This window comes from Misgurnus anguillicaudatus, chromosome 21 (genome assembly GCF_027580225.2).
Source record: "Misgurnus anguillicaudatus chromosome 21, ASM2758022v2, whole genome shotgun sequence".
Lineage (NCBI taxonomy): Eukaryota > Metazoa > Chordata > Actinopteri > Cypriniformes > Cobitidae > Misgurnus > Misgurnus anguillicaudatus.
Window position 1 is genome coordinate 40,593,731 of NC_073357.2, and position 19,262 is coordinate 40,612,992.

At 38.9% G+C, this 19,262-nt stretch overlaps 1 protein-coding gene across 1 annotated transcript in view; it reads right to left on the reverse strand.

The window, feature by feature from the left end:
• Positions 1-19,262, reverse strand: part of itfg1 (integrin alpha FG-GAP repeat containing 1) — a 158,943-nt gene that overhangs the window by 23,949 nt on the left and 115,732 nt on the right. Inside the window, exons 13-14 of the mRNA XM_055207749.2 lie at positions 14,817-14,860; positions 8,063-8,141 (exon numbers count right to left, since the gene is read on the reverse strand). Coding sequence (XP_055063724.2) covers positions 8,063-8,141; positions 14,817-14,860 — 123 coding nt within the window. The remainder of the gene's footprint in view (positions 1-8,062; positions 8,142-14,816; positions 14,861-19,262) is intronic.

Sequence of the window (19,262 nt, forward strand, 5' to 3'; positions counted from 1 at the left end):
CAAATCAATTACAGAAAAAAGGAGCTTCCAAAGAAGGTCATTATCAGTTTTTTCTAAAACGATCGCTCTTCATGGGGAGGAAGCAGATGATACGGTTTGTGTGATGAGTGTAAATGCTCTCTCTTTGTGATTTTGATGGATTGGAGTGAGACACAGAGACAGAGGGGAAGGTAACACAAGCTGAGATGTGAAAAAATCCCTTCTTCTGCGCTGTCACCATGACGATCAAGATGTAATAAAGACATATGTACTTAAGAGTCAGGATGAGTGTGTCTGCTCATATTTTAGGGCTGCATGATTAAAATTAGTTATTTCTCACACAGGAGAGGATAGATGGTTAAAGAAACACGGAGGAGAGAGGATAATCCGGCGGGCTAGTACGTGTCAGGGTCTCTATTTGCAGCGGTGAAGAGTGAGATTGGAGGATTCAACGAGGACCAAAAGCTCCGATCAATACTAATCGCAACTCTCACTCTTGCGGCTCAGCTTGACTACATTTCACAGCTCATATGTTCCAGTGTCAACCAGGAGAAATAAAGACAAAACCGTTTGACTTTTAACATGTATCAGATAAGAAAGAAACAATAATGTGCAAATAACCAGGCAAGCTGGATATGAGCAAATACACCTACACTAAACCTGTGCCTCCAGAAAACTTTTACAGATTTCTGAATTTAATGAACGTCCTTTAGCCCTTGGATGTTTGGTTATGAATTTTTCGGCTAATATAACTGTGCTTTCAGCTACCAATAAGAATGCAGTAATCTCTGTTCTGCTTACTGCATTTTGATCAAGTTTAAATCCGTCCTCAGAAATTCTGCAGATATTTCTCCCAAAATCAATATAGGAAATGCTAAAAAGTCAGCAGATTCTGTCTTTGTCTGGACTCGAGTGTGTACTGAGGACACGTAAGATTGTGTCTGTGTATGCCTGGCTCTGAAGATTCATTATATGCCACATTCGTTTGGCTAATTAATGAGAACAGTCCTGAGCTCCATATCGATCTGGATCTTCTCTTCATCCTCATCAGTCTCTGTTCTGCTTCCTCTCATGTTTGCTACCATACTTCACCCCTTCCCGCTTATATTCTTTCTGGTTATTTACACCTTTCATTCATTAGCTTAGCACCGCAAGGGTCAGTCCAATTACATAAGCATAAAAACACAGCAATCTGAAATATCTTATCATCTTGAGATATGATATAAGAGGCTTCCCACACAATCACACACACGTGCGCATGCACGCACACACGATTTACCTTAAGGCAACAGACATAACCCACACACGAGCAAGAAAGAAAGAAAGAAAAAACTGCACAGAATAAATGGTAACGCCCGTACAATAAGGTTGTATTTGTTAATATTAGTAAATGCATTAACTAACATGAACAAACAATGAACAATATAGTATTAATTCTAATTCTTGTGAATGTTAGTTAATGTCAATACAGTTATTCATGTTTGTTTGATGCATGTATTAATGTTAACAATTAATTTACAACGCTTGATTATTATTTACCAATAGTAAATGCTGAAATTGCATGAACAAAGAATTATAAATGCTGTACAAGTATTTTTCATTGATAGTTCATGTTAAGTAATGCATTATCTACTTGTTAACAAATGAAGAGTTGACATGCAAAAGCTGCTAAACGCCACCCTAATGATATTAATAATGATATTAACTAGGGATGCACCGATAGGATTTTTTTGGGCCGATACCGATTTAAACAGACAACTTCTGGCCGATACCGATGCCAATATTAAACACTTGTATACAATACTTTACAGTTGGTCTATTAGCTAGTTTATTTCTGGATCAAATTATTTTTACTGAACATGGATTGGATCTAATTAACATTCAACTGACCAACATAATAAGAGAGGCACAAATTAAGCTAAAACAAATATAATAAGACAGCACAACAACCTTCAAAGGTGGTTTTTGCTATTCAGCATTTATTTTATTAACAACATTAACTCATTTTTTTTTTTTTACATATAATGGATTTCTTTATGCAGTTAATTAATAAACAATCGGTATCGGACTTTCTTGTCCTATTTCCGATGGTTTCAAATTCATCAAAACATCGGTGCATCACTAATATTAACCAAATGCTCTCAAAACAGACTATATGTCAGGGCTATTCAATTGGCGGTCCACGGGCCAAACCCGGCCCCCAAGGTAATTTGATCCGGCCCTTTATGTAGTCTGTAAAAAAGACATCTCTAGAATAAATGTAGTAAGTTAGACAACGAGCCCTACAGTTACAAGTTGATGCGCGTGCGTCTGTTTCATACAGCATGAGCTGCAGAGCGCGAGTCACGTGACTGGTGCGAGCAGCTGTGTGTCACATGTTTATATTCGCGCTTTGGTCCACAAGTTCAACGCGATCGCCTCCCCCGCTCGCGCCCGCATCTCAAGACGCGATAGCTGACTCTATGGCTTTAACTTTATTTGTTGTATTTCCAGCTTAAAACACTGCCTTTTCCGACAATGTTTGTCTGATATGTTTATGCTTATCCACAATGCCATTAACGTTAGATGTCTTAATAAAGGAAACTTGTTGAAACGATTTTGTGAACTAGACAAAAAGATCCTGCCGTTTCTCCAAAATTCAAAGCAGACAAAGGCTCAAATATTATGCGAGTCATCGTTCTCACACAAAAATGCGATTAAAACGAGTAACAGTTAATCGCCCATCGCTCACAGCCAGCACCTGCACCACTGTATTACAAACATACGTTACAAACATACACCTGATTTTACTGCTCTTGCGCAATCTAAAAACATATTCTGTCTTATTAGAAGGTAGCCTAATGTTTTCCAATTATTAAGATGGCTGTTGTAGTTTAAATAGGGCTACTGTAATAATTAGCTTGGACAAAAAACTGCATAAAACTATGTTATGTTTCATATTATAAACTTTCTTGTTATGTGCACTGAAGTGAATAAATGAGTTAAATTCTCAATAAATGTGATATGACTCTTATTTAGCTCTTTAAATGTAGAATAAAGCTTACTTGGGAATCTTACAATGCACTTATGTTGTTATGCAATTTTAAAATACAACATATGAACATGTCTGGATGTAGAAAAAGCCTACTTTGACATCTAACAATGCACTAATGTTGTTGAATGCAGTTTCAAAATACATGTTTGTAGAAAAAGCCTATTGTACAAAGAACTGATTTTGTTTTTATGCAGTTTCAAAATATAACATTTAGTATGTTTAAATGTAAGAAAATGTATTCATCATCACTGTTCTATCTCCGCCCCTCAATTGAGATGCTTTTTATGAACTGGCCCCCACGACAAACTAATTGAATAGCCCTGCTATATGTCATCAAATACTTTCGCGTCAAATTTGCTTAATCACACCCTCAGGCCTTTTACAAATATTTACTAAATAAATACAGGTTTGTATTCATTTTCTATTAAATATACCAGCAGAATCTATTATAAAATGCTAATTAACAAGAAATCATGCCAGACTCACTTAGTGGGTTTACATCTGAAATCTTCAAATACAACCTTAGCGGGCATGCACACAAAATGTTTTCAGTTGTTTTTAATGGAAGCGCAGTGCTTTTCAAAAAAGTGAGCAGCTGGCGAGTTCTGTCCGCGCTGCGAGCCAGCACTCGGCAGTTTTTGCGTTGAGCGCCAAGAGTTGAAAAATTTTCAACTTTGGGTGAAAAGCTCAGCTCGTCACTCTCACACAGCTGTGCAATCACAGTGGAGGAGGGGCGGGACAAATATCACAACAACCAACCGGCGCATCGTTCAACGACTGATAAACAAAACAGAAGTATCATAGCAACAAAAGCACTCAGCTGAAAAAAAGCTGGCAGTCGGCCTGGCATTTTGAGCAACGTATAGATGGTTTCAGCAGTAACAACATAAACAAGCGGCTGTCGCGGTCCGCACGTAACTTCCGGTAAACTCCGCTAATAATAAATAACAAAAAAGTACTTTAAACATAGTTCATTTATATAACAAGCAAAAAACAACACATAGATTACCTACAAAACCAAAACATTTGTTATTTTCGATGAGGCATTTGTTCAAGAGATCAGTTATCAACTAGTCAGACCCTTAAAAAAAACAAAACTGGAAGTAAAGTTCGGATCCAGACGTGTATCACGTGCGTCCGATGAAACCGTCTATAAAAGCTTTTACTCTGGTGGCCGGGTGTGTGTTTTCAATTGTTTACAATGGAAGCGCAGCGGGTTTTATTTTTTAAAAGCCGGTGCTCTTGCGTTTTTTCCAGACTCAGAGAGCGAGAGTTGAAAAATATTCAACTTTGGGTGAAAAGCTCAGCTCGTCAATGTCAGTTCTCACACTGCTGTCCAATCATAGTGGAGGAGGGGCGGGACAAATATCACAACAACCGTGTGTCGTACAACAACTGACAAAGCAGAAATATGACAGCAACCAAAGCACTCAGCTGAAGACAGCTGGCAGGCTGCAAAATAAAGATGGCAGCTAAAAAAAAGTAGTATTCCAAATTAAATGTATTTAAATATAAATAGTAGTATTTGTTTTGTTTTAAATGCTTTATTTTCAGATTGTATAAAACCACTTTATAATTTATGATTTTCTGAAGAGTTTACAGTATCCTAATTACTGTAACTTTAATTAGTCTTAAGAGAGTTTCGGTTGCTGAAGTACAGTAATATTACAACTGTAGGTTAAATTAGGTCAATTAAGTACATAATAGTTGCATAATGTTATTTGTAAATTGTTTGTTTTAATTCTAATATTATAGCAAGATAACTCTCTTAGGGATTTTAAATAGTTAACATTCTGAAAAAGCAAAATAAATATCCAGTTGCTTTAAACTGCTGTTAGAATAACACATGAATAAACGGTGCCATCATGGCATCTGTAGTTACTTAAGTTACTTCGTCCTCAGTTACTTTGACCTCAAACAAAGAGAGTGAACGAGTGCAGACAGCAGCAGAAATACCGCCATCCCCTTGTCCTGAGCTCCAGTCTAAATGTGCAATAAGTCTTGCTGTGCTGTGTTTCATTACTGGCCAATGAGAGCCCAAGGGAATAAGAGGCTCAGCAGAGCCCTAATACAACCTGCCATGCTTTCCAATCCCCATACAACATACACCCCATTACTGTCCTTCAACTGACCCCAGACACCCAGCACAATCTCTCCAATTACAGCGGGACGTTGATCACAAATCTGTAGTTAGAAATTCAGCACAAAGGGCCGATGGGGCCGTGGTGTCACTAAAGGGCTCGCTACTAAAAGTTTCTGTGCTCAAACGGTGATTGCTTTTATTTATCAAGTCTTCTGTGTTTTCTGTGTGAGTGTTCACAACACACTGTCACTCCTCGACGCCATTCATCTGCAATACACCTGCTGTGTAGGCTTTGTGCAAAGACAAAGTGACAGATAGGTAGAGCAGACAGGCCGAGAAAAACATACAACCAGACAGATAGGAAGAGCAGACAGACCGACAGAGACACAACCATACAGACAGATAGGCGGAGCAGATAGCCAGATAGGATTTCATATTCTGATGTATTCTGCTCATTTGTATTCAGCTTCCAAAGCAGTAGTAGAAAAGAGAAACGAAAACAATCAAGAAAAGCATACCTACTGTGATATTTTCATTTCAGCCACTATGTCTAAATATGTCATTTAACCCTGTCACAGTGTGACACAGAAGTGAAAGTGACATTTCTTTTGATAATCAACCATTTCAATTAACCTTTATAGATGCAATGCCTACTTAAATAGATACTACTTATGTCTGTATCTGCATGGGTGTGTGAAAAACAAAGATATAAAACAATGGTAGGAGGGAGGTATTTAAGATAACAGAAATTTGTGGTTTCTTGCTAGTGAGAGATTACTTAAAGCCCCACTGTGGGATAATCTGCTTTTTATTGTCGTTTATGTGTGTTATTGGTGCCATGTGCAAATTCATAATTTAACACCATGTATCTTCTCCATAAAATTGGAGACAGTCTCATTCCCGCGGTTTAAAATCGTCTTAGTTTCCAATGTCAGAAACATGTAACCAATCACTTCAACACAGCTGAACGCATGGATCAGTGGTTCGAGCCATAGATATTATTTATGGTTATACCCAGTGTTGGGGAAAGTTACTTTTAAAAGTAATGCATTACAATATTAAGTTACTCCCCAAAAAAAGCAACTAATTGCGTTACTTAGTTACTTTTCATGGAAAGTAATGCTTAGGTTACTTTTAAGTTACTTTTGCGTTACTTTTTCTTACTTGGCAGAGGCCTTGCAGGTGTTTTTTATGATCGCAGAAATGTCAAGCTTTGGCCTGCCATCTCCGTTTCTAACTCAAAATGTTCCCGCTCAGGAGCACAGAGTGCGTAATTTTACGTTAATATGTTCAGTTTAATTTAGAAAATTATTTTATTTTTAAAATTAAAAATATTTTTAATTAAACTGAAAATTAACTCGCATTACTTTTTAAAAAAAGTAACTCATATATTTATGTGTACATTTATAAAGTAATGCGTTACTTATCTTGTTACTTCAGAAAAGTAATATTATTATGTAATGCGTGTTACTTGTAATGCGTTACCCCAACACTGGTTATACCACGGGCCTGTTGAATGCTTTATTCTGATTGGTTGAGAAATGTTGCATGGGTGTTGATTATTTTTCTGTAAACCACACACCTAACCTGTCAAATGTCTTAAAAATAGGCACCACGCCAATGTTTGTGGTAACCATGGTATAAGCAGAAAAATTGACTCTGGTCCTTCACGTCATGCCGCATTACCATCTTGGGTGTGCATTATTTTTGAATAATTTAATGTCTCGTCGTCAATTATTCCTTACATGTCGCATAGACTCTGCGCTGAATCGATTGCGGCACAGCTGCTTCAGCTAGTGCTGCAAACGCGTGGTTCACGTATGCATTGTGGAAACTGCTGAAATGTGGCATCTATTTACATATATATATGTATGGTCCAAGCGGTGCGAAAGAGTGGAGGCAGGGACTAATTCGCATATTCATATATATGGTCCAAGTGGTATGATTGAGTAGAGGCGAGGACAAATTTGCATATTCATAGATCCGCGTATACTAAATGAGGCAAGGGTGTAGAGTTCCATTTAAGCTGTTTTAAAGCATGAAGAAATTACTGTGAAAGGTAAAACTTTTATATATGCTATTATGGTACTCAAAGATGAGTTTTCACTGATAAAATTCTTGACTACAGGGAGACTTTAATAAAAAAGATGATAGATTATAATTTCTTTGGACAGAACTGAGAGACTTGTGCAGAAAGTCTGGTAAATGCATAACATAATTTATCTTTTTTTCAAAAAGATATCACTATTCCTAAGCATGCGGCACAGAAGCTCCCCAAAACCCATTATTTCCAGTTATCGGAGGATAATTTTGGCCCTTTTAGTCATTCAGTCATTTATCTTAGAAATAGCTCTGTCACAACCTGCTCTCTGTTCTGCTGAGGATATGAACAACTCTTCAGTACAGTCCACTACTCTCTTTTATGCACACACACACAAAACTGGACCACAGCAAAGATCCAGACATGAGGATTCTGATACATACATGCATACATGCAAGCACAACACAGGACAAAGCTGAAACCTTCCTTCTGTTGGTGTCTCCACTAAGAGCTCAAGGTCAGATATGCATTTCAGAAAAGACCTCAAAAGAAAGTTTTGTCTGCTGTTAATCTTATCTGCTAAGAAAGGTAGGACAGGGTCATTCGTTTCTCCGTCTCCCATCTTGAACTTGGTCTATCAGAATCCTCGAGGGCCAAAACAACACAAGCTGAGGCACTCACAAAATAAACACTTAGCAATGAGGAAACAGAACATCTTACAAAAACAACTCTGTCATACTAAAGGTCTTTCTTTATGTCTAGTATAGTTCGATGAACAGGATGACATATGAATTGTACTTAATGGATGACTGCAGAGCGATGAAGTTGACAAATCTTTCTTTACTTAGCAATAACATACTGGGCAAGGAGAAAGATGTGATGCATTTCCCATCTATTATCAATCTTTTCGGAGTCGTGTACTCACCAGATGCATTCTTCAGATAACCGTTTGAGTCCACCGTTGTGTACATGACATACGGGCCGGGCTGATTCACACCGAAGGGCTGTAGAACGGATAGAGGTGGTTAAAAACAATGCAAATAATTTAAAAAAATCAACCTTAGGAAAAACCTTCATATTAATAAAGCATAATTCTTGCTTAATTCAGTCACATGATCGCATAAATATTTTTCCTTGGAAGCTCTTAATGGGAAACTGTAAATCAGGCTAGAGCTTGCTGTTTGTGTGTAATATGCATCAGATGGTCAGTTAGTGATGCGTGGTTGCACCATATGACTGTGACTAAGTTTGATTAAAACATGTATCAGAATTGGGCATCCTCTCCAAATACACCTAATATTCATCTGGAAATGATAATGATCATGTGTGCTGGACCTTGTATGCACGTTTTGTGGCCTTACAGATCACCACATGTTACATACGATAAGTCCAGCTTCAATCTCAAACTAATGCTGGAATATTGGCCCATTGTTACTACTGCATAGTGAAAGAGATCTCTCCTAACAATCTCTCAATAACAATGGGCCAGCATGTGCTTAGCGCCGGAGAGATGAGGCAGACCCTCTAAATGCCAGCCTCTCAATTATGAATACTTTCTCCATGCAGACAATAATTCAGGGAACTGCAAATATACCGAGAAGAAGTGGGCATAAATTATTAAACAGATGTATCTGTGGGGCATGATTAGGGGTGAAATGATTCCCTAGTTGTAAATTATGTTCAGAGCAACTGTCGAATCCAGCCAATGGACAATGTTGACAGGACGCGAGACAATCGTGGAGCAGATGCTTTCCGTCACTCAGCGCCAAACTGACATAAATGAGGGAGAAGATGACCTGGCAGCTTCAGATACAGATGAAAAATGTGCAGGCAAATAGATAGAGCTGCCAAGAATGGAAGAGAAAGCCAGTGGCAAGAGATTCTGATGTCAGCAGGGCCTGAAGCTCATATTTTGCATTAAATATTTTTATACCTCTGAATGGCCAGTTCGCAATACCCCAAAAGACATCAACGAATGTTGAATTTGGCTGGTTCTGTCTGTTAAACTTGTTGGTGGTTGTTGTTTCAGCATGAGCATGGCACTTATTTAACATTACAATACAAATCCATTAAATAAACATGTCTCAAAAATCGCAACATACCAATCTGCCAGTCCTGAAATGGACATTGTTTGTGTGTAACAGGACAGCAAACAGGGCACCTGATAAGGCTGGGTTAAAAAATGTATTCTTCAAATATTAATCGATGTTCAATTAAACAAAACAATATTGATTCGGAAAACCCTGAAACGATTATTAATGTGGGTGCTTACTTCTGGCAGGGCTTGTAAGGATACCCCGATGACCTGGGGCAAACTTGAATGATGCTCAAAAGTTTATTATTTGCGTACGTTATAGGCATTGCCAATTTACATATTTAAGTAAAAAAGACGAGCAACAGATTTCAGTGCGCTACTTTCACACTGTTTAAGAAGTTTTGTGTGAGTGCCTCCGAAGTGCGCGCTCATCAATCCACATCTCAGATTTCAGACAGCGCAGATACTGGGTATATGTTTCCTTGCACTTAAATGGACATATTTACACAAAATTTTCAAAATGCTGCAGTTAATAAATGATAAGTAAATTACCTTCGTTCATATATTCTATCTAACACGTATGAACTATTACACTGAGCTAACATACAATGTTAGTTACAGGTCCTTGAATTATTGCATGGCTGACAAACCTCATGCTCGTCGTCTTCCATCGTTTTTAGCAAACCAAAACATTTTATTTTTCAACAAGGTATTTGTTTCAGAGATTAGTTTAGCCACTAGCCAGACCGATAAATAAACACAGCCCGAAAGTTTACGTCGGTTTAGGCACGCAACAGTCTATTGGATCAGTGCATTGCATGCAGGTCTTAAAGTGACAGCACACCAAATAAATTACATGTCTGCAGACTAAAAATGTTAATAAAATATTGTTAACTTAATAAATCGAAATTTAATCAAAACCATATAAATAAATAAAAATTAAATTGTAACACTTAATTGGTTGCAATACCCAGCCCTAATAATAATAATAAACAATAATTTATAATTCTTTACATTTATATAGCGCTTTTCTGCAGCCCTCAAAGCGCTTTACATGTGAAAGGGGGATTCTCCTCAAACACTAATGTGCATCATCCACCTGGATTATGCGACGGCAGCCATTTTGCGCCAGAACGCCCACCACACACCAGCTTATTAGTGGAGAGGTGACAGAGTGATATAGCCAATTAGTATGAGGGGATGATTAGTAGGCCAATGAGTTAGTTTGGCCAGGATGCCAGGGTACACCCCTACCCCAGAGTCAGGACCTCGGTTTAACGTCTCATCCAAAGAATGATGCTTTTTTGACAGTATAGTGTCCCCGTCACTATACTGGGGTGTTAGGACCCACATAGACCACAGGGTGAGCACCCCCTGCTGGTCTCACTAACACCACTACCAGCAGCAACCTAGTTTTCCCAGGTGGTCTCCCATCCAAGTATTGACAAGGCTCAGCCCTGCTTAAGTGGGCAAGCTGTCTTGGGCTACAGGGTGATATGCCTATTGGTTGCAGCCCTAGGACCTGATGTGCAAAAAAATCCATGCAGAGATCCCGCCTGGACCAGAACTAAAGTACCCCTTGAAAGTTTTAAAGGATTACTCCACTGTCATAAAAAATCCAGATAATATACTCACCCCCATCTCATTCCATCTTTCTTTCTTCAGTCGAAAAGAAATTAAGTTTGTTGAAGAAAACATTCCAGGATTTTTCTTCATATAGTGGACTTGAAAAACTGGAGGTCTAGTTTCGACGTAAGAACATGATTATTTAATAGGTAAGGTCACACTGGCGCATCACAAGGCTTGTGCAAGATGAGAAGTTGTGTTTAAAAAGACACTTATGCCTTGGCAGGGATTGTTTAGCTGCATTGAATCTGCAATATTAAACTGCATTGAAACTATAAACCGTTGAGGTCCACTAAAGTACACTATATGGGGAAAAACCCTGAAACATTTTTTAAACTTAATTTCTTTTTGACTGAACAAAGAAAGACAAAAACATATTGGATGACATGGGAGTGAGTAAATTATCAAAAATATTTTTTATGAAAGTGGAGTAATCCTGACCTAATCATACAGAAAGAACTTGACCAAGACAGCTCAACATAATGTCTGCCATAGCCTTTAAAGCCAGTACGAAGCAAAATATAACTCCAAACAAACTCAGATTGGCTGAAGAATAGTCAACAGCTGGAGAGCCCTTGGGCCATGTCAAGCATATAAGGGCAAGTGCACACTTCATAATCTTACTGATGAAAGGACCAGACAATAACAGAGACAGGCTGAGATCGAGCAAAACAGAAAACAGAGAAAAAGCATAAACATGGGGAAATAAAGCATAGAAGGAAAAAAACAATGCCTACAGTATAACAGCAGACAAGCACCAGACAGAAGCTGAAAAGAGGTATCACAAGAACTAGTTGGGGAATAACCAACACCTCTGTGAGTGACTTTAACTATGGACAAAATATTTCAAAGAGACTGTAAACAAACAAAAACCCAAGAAACTCAACCAAGACTTCCGTCAAACTGCAAGATAAACAAACGCAACTGAAATAAATTATTTGGTATGCATAAGCCTCAAAAAGAGTAAGAACCTCAGCAGGTTAAATGTCAAGTCTCTGGAGACGTCTTTAAAGGTGAAGTGTGTATTTTCTTAATGTTACAATACTTTTTCCCATTTAACATAATGTGCAGGGAAAACTACTGTATTAGCAAGATGTTTTACTGTTAGTTGACTTCCAAGAATGTAAAAATTGGAAACATGGCTGTTTGTTTCACATGTCTTAGCCAATGCTATAAGTTTAAGGTGGTAATACTATACCTGTTTCTGCAAACAATGGCAGACAGTGGGATTGATTATAAACCTGTCTGCACACAAATAAACTGCTTTGCATTGTATAGCAAACAGTTAAAACCTTTCCTCACAAACACAACAAATGCAAATGGGTACAATTTAAAACATATTCACTCACCCTAACAAAAAGCATACACTAACATTCATCTTGCAATGCTTCAATATTACACTGTAATGGTGCGTTCACACCAGCCGCGGTAGAGGCGGCAAAAACGCGCTAATCGCATTTTGAGTTTACTTGTTTCATTCGTGCGTGAAATTCTAGTCATTCAAGACATTCACGTGGAAATTCGCATCATGGGCTTATGTGACTCCGCTGAGACCCGCTCACTTCCTGTAATCACGTCACTACTACAGCAAGGTCCTGATTGGTGGAGGCGGCATTTGCGCAGAACGCGCCATCCGTGCATACCGCACCGCAGGATGCCTAATCGCGTCTTTGCATTGACTTAACATGTAAATCACCCGCACTTGCTTCCTCTACCGTGTCTGGTGTGAACGCCCAGTTAAACAAACATTTAAGGGATCAGGTTTAAGGTCAGAACATCCGTCCATTTCTATAATCTCTAATTTAATCACTGAGCCCTCTGCTCTTACATTAACCTCAGGGAAAACTGTCTTCACCTAGCATATGCCATGTGTGACATAATGGGCCCTATTTTAACGATCTGAAACGCAAGTGTGAAGCGCAAAGCGCAAGTGACTTTGTGGGCGGATCTTGGGCGCTGTTGCTATTTTCCCGGCGGGAGAAATAACTCTTGAGCCAGGTGCAAATCAATAAGGGGTTGGTCTTAAGTAGGTTCATTATTCATAGGTGTGGTTTGGGCGTAATGTCAAATAAACCAATCAGAACGTCATCCAACATTCCCTTTAAACGCAAGTGCGCAAGTTCCATGGCGGGTTGGTATTATTATGACGGATTTACCAGGCGCACGCCAGGAGCGGTTCACAGCCGAGGAGTCCGACGTTCTTGTAAGAGCAGTCAAAGACAGAGAAGTTGTTTTATATGGGGATGAGAGAAACCCGCCCAAATCAGTGTCGGTTAAACAGGCGTGGGGAAATAGCCACAATTGTCTCTTTGGCTGGCATCCCCAGGACGTTGCGCCGCAATCGCTACAACGATGTCAGGAGACGGGGGAATCCCAAGCTTGCCAGAATAAATCGGGCACGCCGTGTAACGGGAGGTGGATCTGCCTCTACACATGACCTGAGACCAGCAGAGGACATTTCTGCGTCCACCCTCACCGCTGAAAGCCAAGAAACGCAAGCAGTCCACCCCCAAAGTGCACTTACAAATCAAGTTCACATACATTAAGGTTTCTTATGAAAACATTTGAATTATTATTTACATAAAATAAACGTAATACAGCCACACAACAAACTTATGAAAATATTTTAATCGTTATTTGCATAATTTTTTTAACGCAGCCACACAATAAATAAAATCTATCTCCACAATGCTCACCACAATAATTTCCCTTATCTCATGTGTTAATATTTTTTATTGTAACAATTTATGATTTGCAAAAATAACTGTTGCATCTGTGTAGATTTGATAAGCAAAGTGTGTGCGCGCGTTGTGGTCAAGCATGCGCCCTTAAAATAGCATAATGAACAACGCGCCACTGACTTTAGACTATTTTTTCTGGTCAGAGGCGCAATTGTTTTTTGAAACAGCAAAATAGCATCAGGGATGGTTTGCACCGGAACACGCCTCCTTTTTTGCACTGAACCGCCCAGGGAGTGCAAGTTCATTCCCTAGTTTGCCAACGTGCGTCTGTGGAGGGAAAACCCCGCTGTGCGCCGGTGCAAAATACGAATGATACATGCGTCACTGACAAAGTCAATTGTGCTGGGTACAAGATAGGGCCAAATGTGTGTATTTGTGTATGTCTGAGTAGAATATAAGTAGCTTGGCAGAAGTTGTATTATTTCTACATATGAGGGTCATTTATAAACACAGTAATAAATTGTTTCAGGGCCCCCTCAAGCTCAAGGTTTTGCCCCCATGAGTGTCTCTGATCTTAAGCATAAGGTCTGTAGATAATAGAGTATATAATAAATATTGAAAGCACTCAGAGGAAAAGAAAAGGCTAAATAAATGGAAAAGAGTGAATGATGGACTGAAGAGAGAAGGTCGGCAAACAATAAACACAATGAAATATATATGAACTGTAGGAAAATGAAAGAGAATAAAGGTGCAAAAATGCAGAGAAACAAATACAAAGAGATAACAGAAAACGTGAGGGAGACAGAACAAGAGTGAAAACATAAGAGAGATGAGCGATAAAAGCTTCTACCCCCCATAGTTGTTTGACACATTTGTCCCTGAACATCTAGTCAACAATGACACAGGACCAAAGACAAAGTGACAGAACTAAAAGACAAAATCAGGATTAATGTCTATAAGTAAGAGACACAGAAGGAATCTGCAGACACTTATGATGATTTGGCAGCTTCAGTAGCTCAAATAGTTGAGCTTGGGGACAGCTATGCCAAAATAATGGGGTTGGTGGTGAAGTGCACAGTATAAACAATATTTTTCAATGCATAAAGAAATCAGTGAAATTTGTTATTAGGAGCTAGAAGCATTTTTAAAATAGCCAAACTACAGTATATGCCAAAATAACTAAAATAAAATAAAAAAAAAACACTGGATATAGTCTAAAACTGTGTGAAATGTCTAATGCTGTAGAAAATCTGTCGAGATTTTCGTCAACAGATTAGTGTGGGTTTGGGGATGTAAACACACCTGTGCTGTGCATGAGATAAAAGAGCAGAGCTCACCTTGACGTTCTCTGGACAGTCATTGGAGCACAGCCCACTGAGCACTACAGAGAGAAAGAGATTAAAACAGAAAAAGTGAATTGTTACTTTGTCCAACACAACAGACCTTCAGATAAGACAACTTGATTGCAGTGTGTCACAGAGTCTTGCATGAAGTGTGCTGGTCCTTATCAAATCCACAGCCCAGTTTCTACTTCACTTCATCCTGCTAAAAACAGGAGGCAACATTACATGGTCGCCGTCCTTTCTTCCATCACCCGTCTCATATCACACAACACAGGAATGCTTGCTTCTGCACACCCTGTTCAGCCCGAAGAAAATTAATTGTGCAAAAAGTACTTTAAACTCCCGTTAATAGTGTGAAAAACAAGTCAGGCTTCTTTTCGAGGCATAAACTGACTGTGCGTTAGAGAGAAGAGCATATGAAAGAGAAAGTAAAAAATCATTAATTGCTCATTAGAGGCGCACAAAGAACCATCTGTGTACATTTGCATCTGACTTTATCTAAATGCTGCATTAGATTTTTCATCCAGCAGTGACAGACAGCACTACTTAAAGAGAGAGGGAATCAGAAAGTTCAGATGTTCCTCTCAGCGACAGCACGAAATTGATGGAAGTATACGTGAATTCTTCAAAAAGCAAATATATACAGACAGACAATTACATGATGCAAGCAGAAAAATATAAAACGAACAAGGAAAGGAAAAAGTCTATGACGGAAGAACAAATGATGAAAGTGTTTCAATTATTCCGAAAGCTCGCCCTTTTGAAATTTCCAGATTCGGTTTGACAGACAAATGTTCTGCTAAAATTATTATAATCGCAAAGTCAAACGTGGCAAATGTGCTGAGGATCGAGAGAGAGAGGTGCAACATGAAGCCTGAAATCATAATTTTTATCCACGTCAGGTTTTTTGTGTTAAGGGACAACAACAGAGATGAAGAGCAGCTTTCGTTGTCCTACATTAATGAGTGAACTGGAGTGCAGCATAAACCCCCTGCCACCACATGTGACCCAGTCTGTAAAACCTAGCTAAAGTCACTGTAAATCAATGATTTCTGAAAAGTGCAGTGTCATCCAATTGGCCAGCTAATCTGTACTTTATGATTGGCCTGAATACCTCTGACGTCAGCCGGAAATGTGACACTCCTCACCATGTATTAAGGACCAGCACACAATGGAATACTGAAAGGAGTTAATATCTTCTTTACTACCTTATCAATATGAGCCAAATCTGATCCAGAAAATGCAGATAACCAAAGCTGATCGATCAACTTTGCCAGCGTGGCATGAGCAGAACGTAACAGATTGGTAAGGTAAGGATACTAAAACATTAAAACCATCTCTGCATTTGTGATCGTAAAAACGACAAACAACAAGCACTACTCTGCACTGAACAAAACTAGTGTTTAAATCATGATTTGGTCAGTAGTAAAGTCTTTAAATCTGAAAACATAAGACTACTTACAGGCCATATCAGAAGCAGACGGAATTATGATAATGACCACCGTGTCCACGTCAACCGGCCCAGGAAGTAAACTGTTGTCTACAATTCGCGTGTTTGTTGTCGATCAAGAAAAGAGATTTACGTTTGAAACGATAACTCGCGTCATCGTTTACTTTGGGATTTGTACCTTTTGCATATCGTTAACATGTACTAATACACACTAATTGTGGGTTCACACCAGACGCGAGTTCAATGATTTGCGCAAGTAGATTACATACAAAGTCAAAGCAAAGACACAATCAGACGCGTCCTCGTGTGGGGCGATGCGAGTGACGCAATATGTGCGCTCGATTGCTGCGAAAACATGCGCTATTCGCCTCAAACTCATCCTCGCCCAAGTTGAAAATATTCAACTCGAGCGAAAAATTCACATGACACAATGTTAAATCCCACAAGTAATCTGCGTTTGGTGTGTACGTAGCATTGTTATATGTAACATTGCTCCGGTGCTTATTTTAAGACATTTGACATGTGTGCGTTTATCAATAAAATAATAAATACCGTGAAAAGTTTTTTAAATCTTTTTAATTCTACCTATACAGCTATATGGATTTCACATACTATAGCAATGCTGATTTCGCGGGCACGCGTGTCGAAATTCTGTGTCGAAAAATCTGTTTCAGCCTGTTACAATGCATGTCATGCAATATACACTCATCGCCGCATGGTTGTAGTATATTTTAATAAATACGAAAAAAACAAGAAGAACCAACTGAAGCATCTAAGATTTTTAGCTTTTAGCCCTGAGGTGTTTTTAGTTTACAGCAACTGTTTAAAAAAAATTGTGTCACATTCAACCGGTCGTTGTTACAAGCAAACCGTGTGAATAAGCAGCATTTTCGGTCACACACCTTCCATTAAAATCCATGTATAACGTTTTCCTCTGATTTCTAATCTTAAAAATATATTAACTTTTTCAAACCTCAACAGATTTTTACAATCCAGGTAAAGGGAATTGTCTGCTTTGTCTAGTCATGTGATACATTTTAAGCTTAGGGGTGTTTGACATAATATACTCTTATGTATGTAATACTGCAAACACCTCTGACCTGTCCAAATTCTTGCAAATCTCTAAGGTAAGTGTTGTTGAACTTATATTTAATGTTGGACGTTGGTATATTACATATGAATTGACACACACATATACACAATGGATCTAGAAACATGTACACATAGTGCCAATGTCTGTGTTAATGACACGTTTCCAGCAGGGCTTGCACACAGTGCTGGACCATGATATGTACGGTCATGACACTCTCCTGCTGTGTCCTTGTGTGTGTGCCGTCTGTGCAACCCCCACCTTTTTCCTATTGAGCTCCAAATGTACAGCATAAAACTATTAAAAGACAGAAGGTTGAGCGCCGAGTACATTTAAACATTTATGATGCGCTAAATCCAAATGAAATGCCATTTTGTGAACCAGTTGCATGAATAATGCGCATGTTTATTGCCAGTGCTTAGTCTAAGCCTTCATATAGAGATATATCTCGGTGCTCATCTTTCTTCCTCCCTGCAGGCTTCTTTTGAAGATGCTGGAAACCTCTCCAGCACTACGAATTAAAATAATCACATGGCTACAGCGCTGTCATCAGGCATCTACGACAAACTGCACGGAATTCCAGAGCGGAGAAGTGGACAATTGAAAAAATAATTCAATCGCTTTTGAAGGTTCATACATCATGATGACATCTCTGTGACATTATTAGGCAATATGAACAATTTCCTAAAATGAATGTGCCATTGCAAGATGGATGTTTGGCAGGATTCTTTCTGAACACCTTAAATGTTATTTTGTCTTGTGGTGACCAAAGAAATGGATCCAAATCAAATTTACAGGCTGTCTGCTATTGTGTGATAAGAGTTGTTCTCAGGACAGCGGAGAAATCTGGCAAGTAAATGTGTCGGGAGTTTGTAGCAACACTATAAATGCTTTGGTGTGATGGCTGTGAAATTGGACATGTGCTGTGCCCCACACCACTAAACCAGATGCTGCTGTGACTGTCTTGCGTCATTCCTAACAGCCGCTTAACACAGACAATAGACTCACACATCATTACACTATTAGGAGTGATGGGGTACTTCATAAAGCAGGACTAATGTTTGTCACTCCTTATCGAGTCCATTAAAGTGCTATCAGGTGCTTTTAAGTTGTGAGATCAAAGCCTGATTTTGTGAAATTAAATCTGTTAGCTATTTGGTTTACACTGCGATAGTAGCACAGAGCCGTGGTAATACTCTATGGACAGCTTTTTGATTCGCTCTCACTCTCTACTGAAGTTAGGCAGTGAGTCCCTTACCACCAAATCGCTTTGCACAAAAACAAGAAATGAAACATTTAAAGGGATAGTTCACCCAAAAATGTAATTTACTCACCCTCATGTTGTTACACACCTGTTTAAATTTATTTGTTCTGATGAACACAATGGAAGATATTTTGAGGAATGTTTGTAAAAAGGATTATTAGGAACACCATACTAATACTGTGTTTGACCCCCTTTCGGCTTCAGAACTGCCTTAATTCTACGTGGCATTGATTCAAAAAGGTGCTGAAAGCTTTCTTTAGAAATGTTGGCCCATATTGATAGGATAGCATCTTGCAGTTGATGATGATTTGTGGGATGCACATCCAGGGCACGAAGCTCCCGTTCCACCACATCCCAAAGATGCTCTATTGGGTTGAGATCTGGTGACTGTGGGGGCCATTTTAGTATGGTGAACTCAAGTTCAAGAAACCAATTTGAAACGATTCGAGCTTTGTGTCATGGTGCATTATCTTGCTGGAAGTAGCCATCAGAGGATGGGTACATGATGGTCATAAAGGAATGGACATGGTCAGAAACAATGCTCAGGTAGGCCTTGGCATTTAAACGATGCCCAATTGGCACTAATGGACCTAAAGTGTGCCAAGAAAACATTCCTCACACCATTACACCACCACC